This window comes from Zingiber officinale, chromosome 3A (genome assembly GCF_018446385.1).
Source record: "Zingiber officinale cultivar Zhangliang chromosome 3A, Zo_v1.1, whole genome shotgun sequence".
Classification (NCBI taxonomy): Eukaryota; Viridiplantae; Streptophyta; class Magnoliopsida; order Zingiberales; family Zingiberaceae; genus Zingiber; species Zingiber officinale.
Window position 1 is genome coordinate 154,679,178 of NC_055990.1, and position 17,542 is coordinate 154,696,719.

General features: G+C 33.7%; 1 protein-coding gene across 2 annotated transcripts; it reads left to right on the top strand.

Annotated features, from left to right (window-relative positions):
* The first annotated feature begins 953 nt into the window (after nt 1–953).
* LOC122052908 (protein fluG-like) lies at nt 954–17,478 on the top strand. 2 transcript variants are annotated; one of them, XM_042614650.1, is made up of 18 exons: nt 954–1,248; nt 2,079–2,330; nt 2,949–3,016; nt 3,132–3,247; nt 3,339–3,444; nt 3,792–3,948; nt 4,029–4,124; nt 6,238–6,286; nt 7,954–8,222; nt 9,214–9,386; nt 9,677–9,797; nt 9,869–9,921; nt 9,994–10,123; nt 11,039–11,184; nt 12,577–12,768; nt 16,106–16,338; nt 16,522–16,664; nt 17,236–17,478. In XM_042614650.1, the coding sequence occupies exons 1-18, from the start codon at nt 1,081–1,083 to the stop codon at nt 17,296–17,298; spliced, it is 2,535 nt and encodes an 844-aa protein (XP_042470584.1). In that variant the 5' UTR covers nt 954–1,080; the 3' UTR covers nt 17,299–17,478. The 2 variants fall into 2 exon arrangements, with proteins under 2 accessions (XP_042470584.1, XP_042470585.1); XM_042614651.1 differs by having other exon boundaries at nt 16,136–16,338.
* Nucleotides 17,479–17,542: the final 64 nt, after the last annotated feature.

Here is a 17,542-nt window from a genome sequence, read left to right on the forward strand (position 1 = left end):
ATCAAAGGACCAACGTCAGGGATTTCTTCTTTGCTTTGATTTATTTTGCAAAGAGGAATGAGATCTTTACCCAGTCAATACAGTCGTCACCTCTCTGACATTTTAACTTCACGCTTCGAACGGGATCATATAATATATTATATTATATTATATTATATTATATTATTGTAGGACTATACTCTCAACGAGAGAAACTGAGACGGGAAGTCCAGTGATTTTAGCAAGCCATGAGTCAAAGAATAACGCTAGTAATGGTGGAAATAGGAACCATGGCTGAGGATTAAGCTGAACATAATGAAATTATGGTTTCCTTGCCACAAAACAAGATGGGTGGCGACGAGGAAGGTGAATAAATTTGACGCTTTGCAGCTTCGGAATGAGATTAATTCGAGAGAAGGGTTTAAATGGAGGGCATTCTAATTGTGAAGGGCGTCCTCTAAAAAATATAATCACGTTGTGCCTTCATAAATTTAAAATTTAGATATTATGAAATTCCGGATGGCCAATTTGATAAACTTCAAGATTTGTTAAAACGAGCTCTCGCGGATTTGTATAGTTGGTATGCATGGATATTTATTATAATAAATTTTAGGATTAATTATTAATTAATATAAAATATTTTATTAAATGTCTCATCGGATCGAAGATCGCTCTATATATTTTAACACGTGAGATCAATAATATTGAACAGAAGAACGATATCATTTTTCTTCCCGATTGATAAAATGTGATTATATTTCCAATTATTTTGGTCAAATATATTTTAGAGCATAATGACATGTTAAAAAAAAAATCAAGAAAATTTAACGATCATTTCATTTTTTATGAGTCCCATCATTTTTTATCTTTTTTTTCCTTCAATTTTCTTTCTTTAGCATATCAATTTTTTTATATTTTATTTCTCTCTTTTTGGTCAAATATATACCACTCAATTTGTAGTAAATAGTCAAACATCTACAGCGGTGGTAGAAGACTTGGAGTCGGAGTGACGTTGGACATCTCGCAGCGCCGGGGAAGACGAAATAGGCGGGAGGGAGCCGGAGGGAGAGAGAGGGATCGAGAGAGAATCAGGCGACGGCGATGGAGGATAAATATAGGGAATTGAAAGCGGCCGTGGAGGCGGTGTCGGCGGTCGACGCCCACGCCCACAACCTGGTCGACGTCCATTCCTCGTTCCCTTTCCTGCGCTGTTTCTCCGAGGCCGAGGGCGACGCTTTACCCTTTGCTCCTCATACTCTCTCCTTCAAGGTGCCATTTTCTTTCTTGAATTCATCTTTTGTGCTTACACTCCACTCCATAAGCGTCGACTGTTCGATTCAATGATCATGCATACAATTGCAAATATATTTGTTTGGTTCATTGTGCAGCGTGACCTTGTAAAATTGCAAATATCATCCATACAATTATTGTGCTGATTTTTTTTTTCCCATATGCTCTATTTGTTAACGTTACTAAAGAAACTTCTCGATACAGACGGTACTTTCTCATTTCTGGACGAATGGACTTCGATGAGTGTATTCGAGTAATCTAGGTTCTATTGAACTCGAGTTGTATTAGTGATTGGAAGAAATAAATGAATCTAGCTGATGGACACAAAGCTCTTCTTTGATTATTCCTTTGAATTAAAGTAGCTAGTAGCTAATAGTTTAGTTTGTTTAGATGAAATTAAACAATTTTAACTTGCTCTAAATTAAGAATTGCTATCCGGTTAACATAGACAATGACATGAAATATTTAAATTCATATAAAAACATGCTAAAATTTCATTCTTTTTTTTTTCAGTTTACATTTCCTAATTGCAAAGAGAACAAAATTTGCAACAAAAAGTTTTTGAATCAAGCCAAACCAATGATGAAATTATATGATAGGAAAGTAGCCACATCAGTACTAGTTTTATTACACTTATAATTGTCTTTTTCTACTCTCTCAATGTGAAATGCTGCCAAGATGGTATGTGATAATGTGAATTCATTGACTATATTTATACCAAATGTTTGAATTATCCAATTTTCTTTTCCCTGATGACTTGATTTTTTACCTACATCAGCAGTATGCGTTATCATTTCAATTTTATGCAGAGGAGTTTGAGGGATCTAGCTGTGCTGTATGGCTGTGAGGCTTCAATGAGTAGTTTGGAACATCACCGAGAATCTTTGGGGTTACTTTCCATCAGTGCGAAATGTTTGGGAGCTGCTAATCTATCTGCAATATTTCTTGATGATGGAATTCAGTTTGATAAAATGAATGACTGGGAGTGGCACAAGTCTTTTGTTCCTGCAGTTGGCAGAATTTTGAGAATTGAGCATTTAGCTGAAACAATTCTTAATGATGTGAGTTTTTTTGTTCTGTTTCTTTAATGAATCCTGCTGACCTTCTTGTAGCCATTTTTGTGAAAACCTATGTCGCCATATTAGAGAATGACATTTACGACGCTTAAGAGTTTAATCACTTAGAGTAAGAAATATTTGATGCACATGAAGTCTTTTTAGTCTGATTAGCTATATTTTTCAACAACTTGATAAGAAATGAGTATTCACAAATGTTTCCAGTTCGCTACTACATTTTGGTTTTTGTATGAAATTTATATAGCCACTGAAATTGAGTTAAATTCCAAGAAATAATCCAATTTGGCACCTACAGTTTCTCAGTAGGATAGTAAAATAGAATCCATCCTTTTCTTTTTTTGACGAACTTGTATGTGATTCAACTGCTGAAATAAGAGAAGACTTCAGATCATTTACTGTATTTTAGGTTTTGCAATCCACAAGTTACAATCATATTAATAGAATGCAAAGTTGCAAATGGCACACACAAGAAATATTTCTTAACCATCAAGATTGTATATTGTGTTTTTTTTACATCATTGGCTCACTATGTTGTTTTTGTATTTTCCTTTTCTGGGCATGATTTTAATTAGATTTGGAATTTCACGATCTTTATTTTTGCAGGATGCTCACAGGACATCAGAGTGGACAATTGAATTGTTCATTGAAGAATTTCTAGCAAGGATGAAATTATATCTTTTTCTAAACTTCATATCTTGTTCTTTCATTGTCCATGTGTTTGTCTGCTTCATATTTGTTACTCTATGCTCCATTTGTTTTTTTTGTTTTCCTGAGCTTGTCTTGTACAGTTGCCGAAAGAATTGTAGCCTTGAAAAGCATTGCTGCTTACAGAAGTGGTCTAGAAATAGATACAGAGGTTAGCAAATCGGATGCTGAGAGGGGTCTTTTGGAAGACTTAAATGGTTGGTATGGTATCTGTTATTTGGATTCATGTGTGTAGGATGGCACCATGAACTTTCGGTTAATGATTCTACTATTTTCTATTGCTTTCAGCTGGCAGACCTCTCCGTATCAAGAATAAGAGCTTCATAGATTTTTTATTTACATGTAGCTTGGAAGTTGCTCTGTCGTATGACTTACCTATGCAAATTCAGACAGGGTAAAAAGCAAAATCTTGTTATAATATAATTTCTCATTACCTCTTAAATGTCCTTTTCAAATTCACTTATAATTCTGACCCCTAATGCTCAATGAGATTAGCGCATCTTAAAAACAATTCACCAATTTATTGTCTATCTTCTATTGTATATTGTGCATGGTTTCTCTTATGTATGTTTTAAGTACATCCTGCACCCATCAATTATGAGTCAATTGTCTACTCGTGTATTTGAGAGGTTTAATTTGTATGTTGTACTAAATATCTCTTTAATGATTACCAAGTAAATTCCTACACTTTGATGAACAAATTTACAAAAAAAAAAAAAACGCTCGATTTTCAAATTTCAGCTTTGGAGACAAGGATTTGGATTTACGACTAAGCAACCCCCTGCACTTGCGGAAGGTTCTTGAGGACAAGAGATTTTCAAAATCGAAAATTGTTCTTTTACATGCATTGTATCCATTTTCCAAGGAAGCTTCATATCTTGCTTCAGTTTATTCCCAGGTCTGACTATGAATCTATGTAAAGGAGATCTTAATGTTGGGTTATTCCTATTTACTGCTACTAATTCTGTCACAATATAGATCTATCTTGACTTCGGATTGGCGGTGCCAAAACTTAGTGTGCAAGGGATGATTGCCTCCATGAAAGAACTTTTAGAATTAGCACCTATAAAGAAGGCAAGTCTTTTTGTTAGTAGTTACGATTTCACGCTTTTTAAAAATGGTTAAAATAATTGCTTCTATGTAAGTTTTTTTCCTAGCTTCCTGACATCATGTACTCCATTGGGCACCGTATATGACAGAATAGAATCACTTGACCAAGGTTTAAAATCATTGAGTTTAATCTTGTAGTTTCAAGTAGTAGTATATTGATATTAAATTAACTTGGTATCTTTATGACTAATAGTTAATGGGAGTTTCTCATTTGGTTCACTTTTGATGGATTGTTAGCTTTGGATTACATAGTAAAATAGTATCCATCCTATATTTTACCGTGTTTGTCTATTCTATTTAGAATGGAGACTAAGTTAGTATGAACCAAAACAAGTCAAAGTGAAAAAATCTTATTGATTGAAAGTTGAAAATTATGTGGAGATTATGTCTTTTGTACACTCAATCCTAATGAAACCTAGGAAACAAAAATCTAAATCAGGAAATCCATTGTTTGACTATGTAAAATAAAAGATAACTAACCAAAATAGACTAATTACCTATTATCTCAAATTATTGCCAAATAACTCAAATTGGAATTCAAAATTTGAATATTCTATTTTTTTCACATCATTCTTCCCCTTCCCCACCAAAAACCTGATTCCATTGAGTAGGGAGATGAGACTTTCTAAATCTGGATTTGTAGCACTGTTTATAAGTGCAAAATGGGAGTGCTTCTATGGATGGATTAGGTGATTGTTGCTTCATTCTTGTTGGTAGCTCAGGAGGAAGGTGTCAGAGATCATCCACAGTAATCCAAGTGTTACTGATATCATGAAATCCTCATTACTTCAATGAACTAGATACCTCTTGATGCTTTTGTGAGGGCTTATCACTTGCCAAGTTCCCACAACACACTTGATCTCAAGAGTTGAGTTATGGATGGGAGCACAAGAAGACAGAGTGTGACTGTTAGGCAAACCAATAACTGAGTAGGAAGACTTGAATGTTCCTTGGTATGGAAGTAAGTTTCCATCATTGAAATTGAACCAATGTTCAAATCGTAGGTAAGTTAATAGCATATGCATGATAACTAATTTTTATCACAATTTGAAAATGTCCAAAGGGATAAAAAGGGTAGCCCGGTGCACGAACCTTCCACCAATGTGGTGTCTATTGTATGCAACCTTACCCTACTACTTTAAAATGGTCCAAATGGATGAGCAAAGATTTTTGAAGAAGTTTTTGGAAAGCTTTTGAAATGGATGCAATCAAACACATCGTCCCTACCTTGTACACTTGAAATTTACAATATGTATACTTTGTGTAATCTTCCTTCTGGCATCAAGCATTTCTTAGTGTAATCTAGACCTCTTCCAAATGAATCTAAAGGAGTAGTTGAATAGTCAAGTACTAGAGCTGCAAATTGACATATAAAGTATAACTAGTTGTATGGTATCCATATAAAGGTTTTTTAATCATATAAAACTTTAATTTTAGCATAAACAAGGCAAAATTAGTACTACTACTACAGAAGATCAAACATATCATTTTTTAATCACTTAGTCTCCATTATACTAATTTTATCTTCATCAATATCCTTCTTGAATGATATTTCAATGATATCTAAAGCACTTACTTGTAGATGTCCATCCAATTTAACTATTCCCTTTCTTTTTTACTTATTTGCATATTGAATATTAGTGTTTCTTAGGTTAAAACCTTTAATTTTTAGAGTTTCTTGCCACAACTTAAACTCCTTTTATTTTATCTAGATCATCACACAAATGATGATAGGTGAGTTCATCCAGTATTGTTAAAATGAAAATTTTAAAGCTGATGCTATCTTGACATAATAAAAAAAGGGCAACCTAGTGCACGAAACTCCTATAGGATCTGGGGAAGGGTCTTGACATAATCCTAATACTAAATTGTTGCACTCCTGATAACTCTATCACTACTAAATACGTTGCACATTCTATGCAACATAGCTCATGTAATGACAATTTCATTGTTGTGTATGTAAATACTTTTTAGTGGGACTGAGGTTAGTTGTTGAATTTCCTTCTTTTGATTTCTTGTTATTGATTGATGATTGTTGAGTACTATGTCCTATGAATGACATGAAATATACCTGTAGGTGATGTTCAGTTCTGATGGGTATGCCTTCCCAGAGACTTTCTTTTTAGGTATACTCTAAATTTTATAATATAAATCGATGCCAATCACAATTCATCTACTCCTAGTTTTAATATTGCAATTTCCATTCAGTTTCTATGGTTACTTTGTCAATAAAATCAAGAAATGTTAGAATATATAGCGAGTTTAGTTCCGCTAAGAAATGTTAGAATGAATCACCCTTCATTTTTACACCATCAGATACTTTAATTTTTTTCTGTATATTTTGTAGCATTGAACCAAAAAAAATATCTTTGTGCTTTATTTCTAGTAGGATAGTTATTATTTCTTTTTGTGTTGAAATTTGTTCCATTTCCAAAGCTCATGTAAAGTATGTTGTAACGCTCCATATTTTTATAGAGCTAAACTAAGCTTGAATCATGGACCAAATTTCAAGACAGCACATCAAAGACAATGAAATCTACAAGAACAATCCTATGATTGGTGATTAACCAAGGGAAAAAAATGAGAGTAAAACATAGGGACTAATATCACGACACGTGTCACCATGTTAAGATTTGGTTCTATGACAACGGCTTAGTTTCTGCATTATTTCTACATGATATTGAATAAAATTCTGTTCAAAAGCAAACAATACAAAAGCGCATTTAGAAAATCAAAGTGAAATATGGTTAAATGGGTAAAACTCATCTAAGTTTATCTTGACATCCTTTACCATATTTAATTGTGTGGTATATTAGTGTCACATTGTAGGATAAAATTATATTCAATTCACAATTGAATTATTATATTCTTATTTTTTCAAGTTAATAAAATAAGAGAGTTTTAGCATGCTGCAGTGTATGCTAAATTTTGTTGAATGTAAGTACAACACAATGCCATACTTGTACCATATATGCTGGGGATAAAACTCCAGCATAGATGATACTTGAAGCCTTGCCTTCTCTTTTTTATATTTATTTAATTTTTTTCTTCTTTATCGTTTTCCTCATTCAACTTGCAACACAAGCGTTGTGTGTTGGCATTCTGACAAGGTTTTGAAAATGCCTCATTTTAGTCTACCATCGGAACTCTTGCTTGAAATGAGATTTTAAAGGTTGGGCTTGTCTAATTTTTTTTTTCTTTGTCAACTTTTGCTCACATGTCATATAGAGATGTGGACGCTCTTCATGAACATAGGTCTAGGGTAATCCATGTTAATGCTCTTGATTTTTTTTTTTTTTTTTTTTTTTGTGTGCTTGAGTTTCCTTGGTTGCTTATGTACATTACTTTCAGATTTTAGGTACATGATTGTCGATTTATTGGTGACTTGAGATGGAAGACTAGATTATCTTCTTTATTGGGCTTGATCCTATAGAAGAATTTAGTTTTTAACAAGCAGTGCCAATGCAATCTTAACTACAGCACTATTATCAAATGCCTCTTCTTCATGCATTAGAATTCTTAATAAAATCTATAATCAGGGGCTGCATACCCTTGATGGAGTACTTGAACAGTGGAAGACTAAGAGTTGAACTTATGCACTGAATTTTTTTAGGGCAATCATATTTTCATGTGATTATAACTAATTAACTTGTTGAGTGGGCACCATATGATGATATGATCTAGACAGACATGTTTCTGGTTATCCTTATTGATTCTCATTGCGTTAGTCAAACATTGATATTATACATGTTCTGTTTTTGATTTGAAGCTCTTGTCTATTTTTTAACTTTAGGTTCAAAGCGGGCGCGTGAAGTAGTTTTTAATGTTCTGGCAAGAGCATGTGGTGATGGTGATCTTACTGTTTCTGAGTCATTAGAAGCGATAGAGGATATCTTTAGAAGGAATGCTTTGCAGCTATACAAATTTAATGGTCTCGTGGGCTCTATTGAAAGCCAAGGTGCTGTTTCTCTAAATGTGACTTCTAAGATTCCACCATATGAAGATGGTGTTGCATTTGTTCGTATTATTTGGGTAGATGCATCAGCTCAACACAGATGCCGTGTAAGTATTTTTCAATTATAAATAATTAATTGTCAATAAAGTGTTAACTGTCACTTGGTTGATTGTGTAGTGAAATGAAAAGCCAAGAATTTTGGAACTAAAGGATACTTACACCTAAAGATTTTTTTCTCAAACTTCATGTCAAATCCTTAAGAGAAACTTTTTTTTGCATATTGTATAACGATGATGAACAATTTTCCATAAACTAGTTTAATTTGTAAGAATACAAATTAAAACTTTCCCACATTTTCATGCCATTTTACAGTCCTTCAGGTTATTTATGTTGCCTTATACTTGTTATATATTTAGATTTGACCTTACTTTTTTCTTAAAGACAGTCCTTATAGAGAAAGATGATAATGCTTGATGTTAGATACTTTTGCTAATAGATGTTGTTACAAACTGATGTAGGGTAATGAATATTCTTGTACCCATCATCTGCGGGGGTTTTTTTGTATGTTTCCCTCATATGTTCTAGTTTTATAATGATGATTATCGTTACCTTGTATGTTCTAGTTTTTAAATGTTGATGCCATAGTCCTCTGGTTACGTTTCAGGAAGAAATTAAGAAAAGATTGTCATCTTTCTATCTTTACACTTTAACTTATAGTGTTCAAAATAAATATTAGATGGACAATCCCCATTGGCCCTACAAAAGGAAAGAGGATGAAAAAGAAATAGTTGATTTTAAGGAGAAAATATTCCCCATTAGTTATTGATAAAATATCCTAGCAAATAGGAAAGTTGGTCACAATATCTAGGAGGTTGTTCATTGAAAAATCTTATCTAAATTATTTCACATTTATTTTGTAGCTGACGACATGTTTCTTGCTGCACATTTGTAACCTACAATATTCGTACATTAAAAAAAGTGCCTTTATTCTTGAATAACTTGGGATGCAAATAGTTTGTTTAATTCCCTTTTTCTCTGCAAACAGATATAGCACGTGAATTTTGTTTCTGTGATATGCTAAAAAAATTGTATATTCAGGTTATACCAGTCAGTAGATTTTATGAAGTCGTCAAGAATACAGGAGTTGGTTTGACTATGGCATCAATGGGAATGAGCTCATTTTGTGATGGTCCAGCTGATGGGACTAACTTAACAGCTGTTGGTGAGATAAGACTTATACCTGATCTGTCAACAAAGCATAGGATTCCTTGGTAAAGATCTGTCATTTTCTTAAAATTATGGCAACATTGAACTTTAAGCAGGTATAAATTTTGGTTTCCGTCGCTTTTATAAACTAGCTATAAAGTAAGTCGTTGATGTGAATAGTACAGAATCACTTGGTACACTGACGTAACACTGCAATTTGCATGGCGACCCTAGGCCATGCTTGCCACTGGCACAATCCATTGCCAGCTCTTCTATCATTTAACTAGCTCCTTGTCCTTTGAATGACAATTTATCAGCTATCATATACTCTTAAATTTGATAAATATTTACTTAGGGCAAACCAAGAAGAAATGGTACTTGGTGACATGAAAATAAATGCTACTGAAGCTTGGGAATATTGCCCAAGAAATGCATTGCGAAGATTGACAAGAATATTGATGGATGAGTTTAACTTGGTAAGCTGTAAACTTAAAAGTCCACAGAGCATCTAATTTTTACACTGACTGATGTATCTTTTTTCCTGTAGACAATGAATGCGGGATTTGAAAATGAATTTTATCTTCTAAAAAATGTAACGAGGTATGCTTGTTGAACTCTTTGAAAAGCTATGGATGCTTATACTTGCTGAAATTTAAAATAAAGAATTAACAGTGATGGCAAAGAAAGGTGGGTTCCTTTTGACAAGACAAGGTACTGTTCTACTTCAGCATTTGATGCTGCATCTCCAATTTTCCAAGAAGTCAATTCTGCTCTTAAAGCCCTGGGAATTGCAGTTGAACAGGTATTATTTAAGCTCATGAAGATCTTCCCCCTCTCTTTTTTTTAATCAAGAAAAGATATTCTTGTTGATGTGTATTGTGTACATATTCACCTGTGAATTCATTTAACAATTAGAGTTTTGCTAAGATAAGAAGTTCAAGTGTCTAAACCTATACCAACAGTCTATGTATCAACATCTTGTTGAATTGATTAATAGTGTGTATCTTACACCAGATTTAAGTTTATTGCTCGTGGATTTTATAACTAAAAATTTTGTCTAAGCAAAAATAATTGTATGGTAGTGTTTGCATTGTACTCAAGACATTCAGGCCTCTTTGTTAATGTATTTGTTGTTTAGTGTCAACTATAACTTGCCACTGTGGCGAATATCATTCAATTTATAATCTTCTTAGGTTCAATACAACCATGCCATTTCAATAATGTATTGTATTCATATAAAAAGATGTTTGTTGCTCAAAACTCTTGGATGGATAATATTTGTATATGAGCCTAGCAAGTTCATTGCCCATCTAACTGGTAGATTTGACACTCAAGTTAACATGGGCTAATGATGTTACATTTTATGTTTACATAGATTAGTTCAATGGATGGTCAAGATCCAATTAATATGTTCGGATAGTTTGGACATGTCCAGTTGTCTCCTCTGTTAGTTCGAATCACAGTGTTTGTAGTCTTTAAACGATTGTTGAGTTATAGCTCCTGCTTGAGTCCAACAGATATTGATGTCCAATTCATGGATTCACTTGAAACTTGGTAAAAGTAATTAAGTTCCACCTAATCTGTTGGTCAGGGATGTATCTTATTTGAAATAAAATCATTATTTTTGGTTTTTTTGTTTGTTTTAATTTCTTGATTTAGTTTATAATTCTTGTTTCTTTATTGAGCAAAAGTATTCTTAGCCTTTCTGTTGTGATAGCTTCATGCAGAAGCTGGACAAGGCCAATTTGAGATATCACTGGGGCATAAAGATGCCAATCTTGCGGCTGATAACTTAATTTATGCACGTGAAGTTATTAGATCTATTGCAACAAAACATGGATTGCTGGCAACCTTTCTTCCAAAGTAAGTTAACAAACAAACAGATGAAATACAAATAGTCTTGAAGAAATTGTTTTCAAAGAGAGATTGATATGTTTTTAAAGAGTAGGTTAATGAGTTGCAGCATTTTGTGTTAGTCATCAAATACGACTGAGAAAGTAAGGCCGAGCAAGCTTTTTATCACCTCAGAAAAGTTAATCTGCTGTATCCAATTGTATTTCTCAAAAATAAAAAATATATATTTACCTTATATAGACTTTACTATATATTTTGTTTAAAATTGTTTAAGAATATTTATCTTTCTCTATTGTTACATGATCCTTGCCAAGGATGAAAGATACAGACAATTCAGTGCTCAATCCATCTAGCTTTGCTCATTTTTTCCCCTCTAGAAAATCCAAAAATAGAAACTTTGAGCTTCATCTCTAACTTGAAGTTACTGTTACCAGAATTCATTTCTTTTGAAGATTTTTAAATATATGCTCAACTTAGGACAAGCTCTAAACATGTAACAAATTTATCCCAGGCGTGCCACTTTCATATCACTGTTTATCCAATGGGCCATCTGCGTGGATGCCACTTGGCTATCTTAAACCGCAAAGCCTAAAAGTGTGATTCCCACTTTTACCTAGCAAGTCATGAGAAACAATAGGTTTATTTTTTGTTCTTAAATAGTTAAACATGGCATCATTGTAGCCATGTGGCAGTCCCTATGGATGGATGAGTTTGAAAGTCAATGAGGTGGACGACTTGCCCAACTAGTGAGTCAGTATATTGTAACAAAATTAAAAATTTTCCTGCATAGGTTAGTTATATTTATATGTAATTTCTCCAATTTTAAAAAGTTGAAATTGGACTATACAAATTTTGAGTACATTTTTTAAAACCCCTTAAGTTTAGAAATATTAAAATGAATGTATGAGTGTGAAAGTTAATGGCTGGACCTTCCCAGGTAGCAAGTTAATGAGTTGTTACAAAATTAAAGTTTTCTTGTATAGTTTAGTTGGAATTGTATGTTTTCCAATTATAGAAGTTGGAAATGTGACAATGTCAGTTTTGGGTATATTTTGTTATAAGCACTTAAGTTTAGTATGCATGTTATCAATTGACTCTTTATTAACTACAATCCTAGCAGAAACCTACTATGATTTTATTGTATTAAGCAGATTATGGTATTTCTTGCTTTCTTGAGGGAGATGACTCTTTTGCTTATTATGTTGGATGAAGATGATTGCAGTTTGTGGATTTTGCTGAATGCTTTAGTGTATAGAATTAGCATATATGCTTTAGAATTTTGCAAATTCAGACTTTTTTTTTAATTTGTTGTAAAAATTATATTTGAATGTCTTCATTAAAAGGTAATACTTATGGCATATGAGAAATATTTGCTGAACCTTGTATTATTTCCTTGTATAGGTACCGCTTAGATGACTTTGGCTCTGGCTCTCATGTACATTTAAGTTTGTGGGAGAGTGGGAGAAATGTGTTTATGGGATCTAATTTATCAAAAACTCGTCATGGAATGTCAGAACTTGGAGAACAGTTCTTGGCAGGAGTTTATTATCATCTTCCTTCAATTTTTGCATTTACTGCTCCACTTCCTAACAGGTATATCAGCAACATGAGACTGTGATGCAGGTTTTAAGCACTTTGGGTTTCAAGCAAATTCCTTTTCTGTTTAATATGCTGCTTCTTCTGTAGAAGTTTTTCTTGTACTGTCATCATATGCATGTGCTCTCAAGTGAGGAATTGTGTGGTTATTGTCCAACTAACAACACAACAAAGTGTGAATTGTTTGTAGCTTTACATCTTGGTTTCTCTCATAAAATACTTCAATAGGCAGGTAATTAATTTCTGACTGCTAACTCATCTACTTGCTGGGCTAAGTCCAAGAAAAATTATACTAGATAAGTAGATATTGCTTAACTTTTGGTTCAACAGAAGATTCTTGGACCTTATCCAATAGGTTATATTTCAAATGGGTATTCTATACAAACTAGGATTCAGAGCCTCTCTTAAGTATGTTTTTGGTATTGTTCATGTTCCAGCTTCCTAGCACCATTTCTGTCCCAAGATCTATATCATTATTAGTGTAAACTAAATTTAGAGGTGTAGCAAGTAAAAGACATGGCTGGCTTTAGGCATAGGCCATTAAGGCCTATATGCCTAGGGCCCCAAATTTTATTGGGGCCCATTATTTTAATGTATTAAATATATTTTTATATATTTTTTAAAGAGAATGGAAAAAATAGGGCCACGTGATAAAAGATTGCACAATCTCATTCTCTAAAAATTAGGGTCATTATTTTTAATATATTACAACAACCAAGCTTTTTCCCACTAGGTGGTTGTTGTTTTTAATATATTAAATATATTTTTATGTATATTTTTTTAAGAGAATGGAAAAGAATATAGGGCCACGTGATTAAATATTTACCTGATCTCAATATATAAAGCTTCATATTTCGCAAAGATCTCATCAGGGTTGATTGGATAGAGGGGACTCTTTTTTTAAGAAATTAAATTTATTTTAAATTATGGATGCTATTTTAGAAAATCTATTCTATTGCTCTTCAATATCTCTCAATAAGAATATAAATTAAAAATTTTTATCTTATCCATAGAATAAAAAATAAAAATGCTAGCTTTTTTTTTAAGTTCCCCTCTTCCCCTTTTCCAACTCCCCCTCTCTTAGCTTCTTTTGCTTATTGAGAATGGAGAAGAGATCGCACCTAACACTAACACGCTGATCCAGTCGGTGCTACGATGCTCCTTGCTTGATTAAATTCAAATATTGATGCATTCATCCATATTGTGTTTGATTAAAATGGAAGATTTTATTATTTTTTAGAAATAACGAGTTAGATACCTCTACTATTCCGCTTCGATAAACATTAAGTTTAACTTTTATTTAGATATATTTACAGTAATAAATTATTCAATTTTCCCTTTGTCTTCATTCTATCATTTACAATTATTTTGGTTTAGGTAATGAAAAATATAGTTTTTTTTTCTTTTGCTCTATGCCTAAAAAGGCTTCTATTTAGTTTTTGATAAATGATAATAGCTAGTTTATGTAGGACCGTTGGCGATCGGCTAGAGGGAGGTGAATAGTCCTGATAAATAAAAAGAACCTTTCTCGAATTTACGGCTTAATTAATCTAACACTTGCATAAATAAAATAAATGGCTGAATGAAAAGAGGCACGAAAGGGTTACTTGGTTACAACCAGGGAGGTTGTTAATCCAAGGAAGTTGGAGCTCAGTAAACAATCTCCTTGAGGCAGAGAAGCCTCTTACAGCAGTTGAAGTACTCAATTGCAGAACAAAACAAAACTAGAATGAATCACAAGTGTTGTTCTGAACCTCTTGGACCAGGGATGTATTTATAGCCATGGTCAGGGCACCTAGAAGGGTTTTAGGCGCCTGGAATGGGATATAATTTTATCCTCGACGCAACGGTTAAATGTCACGTCGATTTGGATAAAGTTTGGATTCCCGGTGCCCCGGACTGGTTCCGAGCACCCAGACCAGGTCCGGGTCTTCCGCTCTGGTTCCGCTCACCTTAGTCCGGGTCTTCCGCTCCGGTTCCGCTCGCTTGGGTGATTTCGGCCATCCAAAGTAGGGCTCATCCGAACCCAACTTCCAACCTTCTCGAGCAACCTTCCGCTCCAGCTTCTCGTCCCTAGGAAACACTGCTCGTCTCCTTCTTGTCCGCCCGTGTACTCTTCTGCAGCACCTTGTCTCTCAAACGCACCGAGCCCGTCGGCTCTCTCCTGTGTCGTCCTTCTCGCTAGCTGCGTCTTTTGCTCGACTTCTTGTGCTCCTAAGTTTCTGCACACTTAGACACAAGGTTAAACCCAACAGGACCTAACCTAACTTGTTTGATGACATCAAAACTACCTTGGGGTTCCAACAGTTTGGTCTTATTGCAATCTTTATTTTCTAAGGATTGTATTCAGTTTTGTCATTTTGTACGTTATTTTTTATTTATTTGTTTTTTGTGCTTCGTCGATGATGATGAGTTGAGCATGAAAGCATGATTTTTTTCTATTGTTATCCTATTTCATTGTTCTTATTTTCTCAATTTTGTTCCTTTCTTGTAAGGGTTGTTCTCTCCATCTTTCATTTAAATAATTAAGCATACTTCTATCCTCATTCATTTTTAAACAATTTTGAATACACTTATTTTTAGCTAAGTGAATTGTAAACTTATTATCTACTTGAGGTTAAGTGAATTGTAAACTTATTATCTACTTGAGGTGTATTATTATATCTAATAATAAAACTTTGTTTAATACCGTAAAACTTATATTTCTCCGAACTAGGTTATCAAAACGTGAATATGAAATTTTAATTAATAATTTTACATCTAAAAAGTGAGAAAATTAAATTGTATAAAAAAATATTTTTTAAAATTAATATTTAATTTGTTAAAAAAAAAATTAAAACCGTCATTTTCAATCAAGTCTGAATGAAAAAAGATAAGGAATTTTTTTAAAATAATGTCAAAACCTTAAATGTTTTTTTCGCCTAGGGCCTCAAATAGGCTTGAGCTGGCTCTGGTAAAAGATATTGATGGCAATCTTTTAAATGTTTCTATAGTACTTAAGAAGTGCCAACTTCTCTGAGTTAAACAATTATAGTAACTTATCTGGCAATTGTCAAAGCACATTCTAATGTTAGGTGCAAATATGAAAAATGAAGGTAGATCATAGAGAAAAGGAGGATGCCTCATTTTGTGCTGCTGCTCCATAAGGCAGAGTTAGTGACTGCAGTTAAGTGCTTGGTTTTCTCTCATATAAAAATAATATTAGGAGGTGGAGTTTATCTAAATGCATAAAGCTATTAATAAATCTCTTGCTTGTGTCCAATATTTCTCATCAGAAATGTCTTTCAGTTGCTTTCATCATGATATTTTTAATTCTTATCTCTTATTAATGTAGTTATGATCGTATTCAACCAAATACTTGTAGTGGAGCTTACTACTGTTGGGGAAAAGAGAATAGGGAAGCTCCAATAAGGACTGCATGTCCACCTGGAGTATCTGCTGACCTTGTAAGCAACTTCGAAATTAAGTCATTTGATGGGTGTGCAAACCCGTACTTGGCCCTAGCTGCTATAGTTGCTGCAGGAATTGATGGCCTTCGGAGAAATCTTAAATTGCCTGAACCTGTTGGTATGATCCAATTTGTCTTCTGATTCTGTTTGATGTTTATTCAAGTTCAATCTTAGACTCTTAGCTTTTAATATCTATTTCTTGTATCTGTTAGAGGAAAACATTGTATTCATATTGCAGTTCTCTGTTCCAAAATAGGAGGGTTATTCACTGTTTAAGCCTCTGTGGATGTTTGTGGTACAGAAACAAATCCTTCCGATCATGATTCAGAACTTGGAAGGATGCCAAAAGAATTATCTGAAGCTGTAGAAGCACTCTCTCAAGACAAGGTTTTGATTGAATTTCTCGGTGAAAAACTGGTGACTGCTGTTATTGCTATCCGTCAGGTAATTAACTTTCAAGGGAGCATTTCAACTATAAAGCTTGTGGGATGATTCATATAAGAATCTATTATTGTCAAAATCATCTCTTGAGATGTTAGACAATGAGCTAGCTTGTGGAGTCCTAAATATATGAATTAAGTCAATGAAAATTTAAGGTTTTGGGATAATGGCAACCTAATGGTAACCCAATCAAGATCTAAGATCGTATTAAAGCCAATATCTTAGACTTCCAAACTTCAGCTGTTTAAAATGGTAGGAGAAACCAAGTATTGTTAGACCTTGGGCCCTGTAACTTGGTTAACCACACATCTTTTTTGTGATATTTGCCGTATTATGGAAAACATGTTCTTAATGGATACCTAACTTAATTGTCATTGCTGTTTCAGTAACAGTAGCAAGCTAATATGTTGCAATTTTTAGATAATTCTTACTCTAACAAGTGGCTTTACCATATCACATTGTGCATCTGTTCTATACCAGTGTTTTATGTGTAATAAGAGTGCACCCTTTTTCTGGTGCCCGTATACCGTTTCATTACTTGAGGACTCATGCTGGAATTTGAATGGTGTCACAGTCGGATGTTAAACATTTTGCTCCAAAGAGTGATGCCTTCAAGGAGCTTATATACCTGTACTAGTCTGCTTAATCTTCGAGAGGCAGTGGTGTACAATAACTCTCGTTGAGCTTTGAGACTGCTGCATGCGACCTCTGTCAATGAAACAATTATCTCAGACTTTCCTTTCGGAACACCTTCATGTGTATGTTGGAATCGTGTTATTTGACAGCATGCACTAATAAATATCGACATTTAATTGCAGTCTTTATGTTATTTCCACGGTTAACTTGACGGAGTTGATATTTGTTTTTTATAACACTGGAAG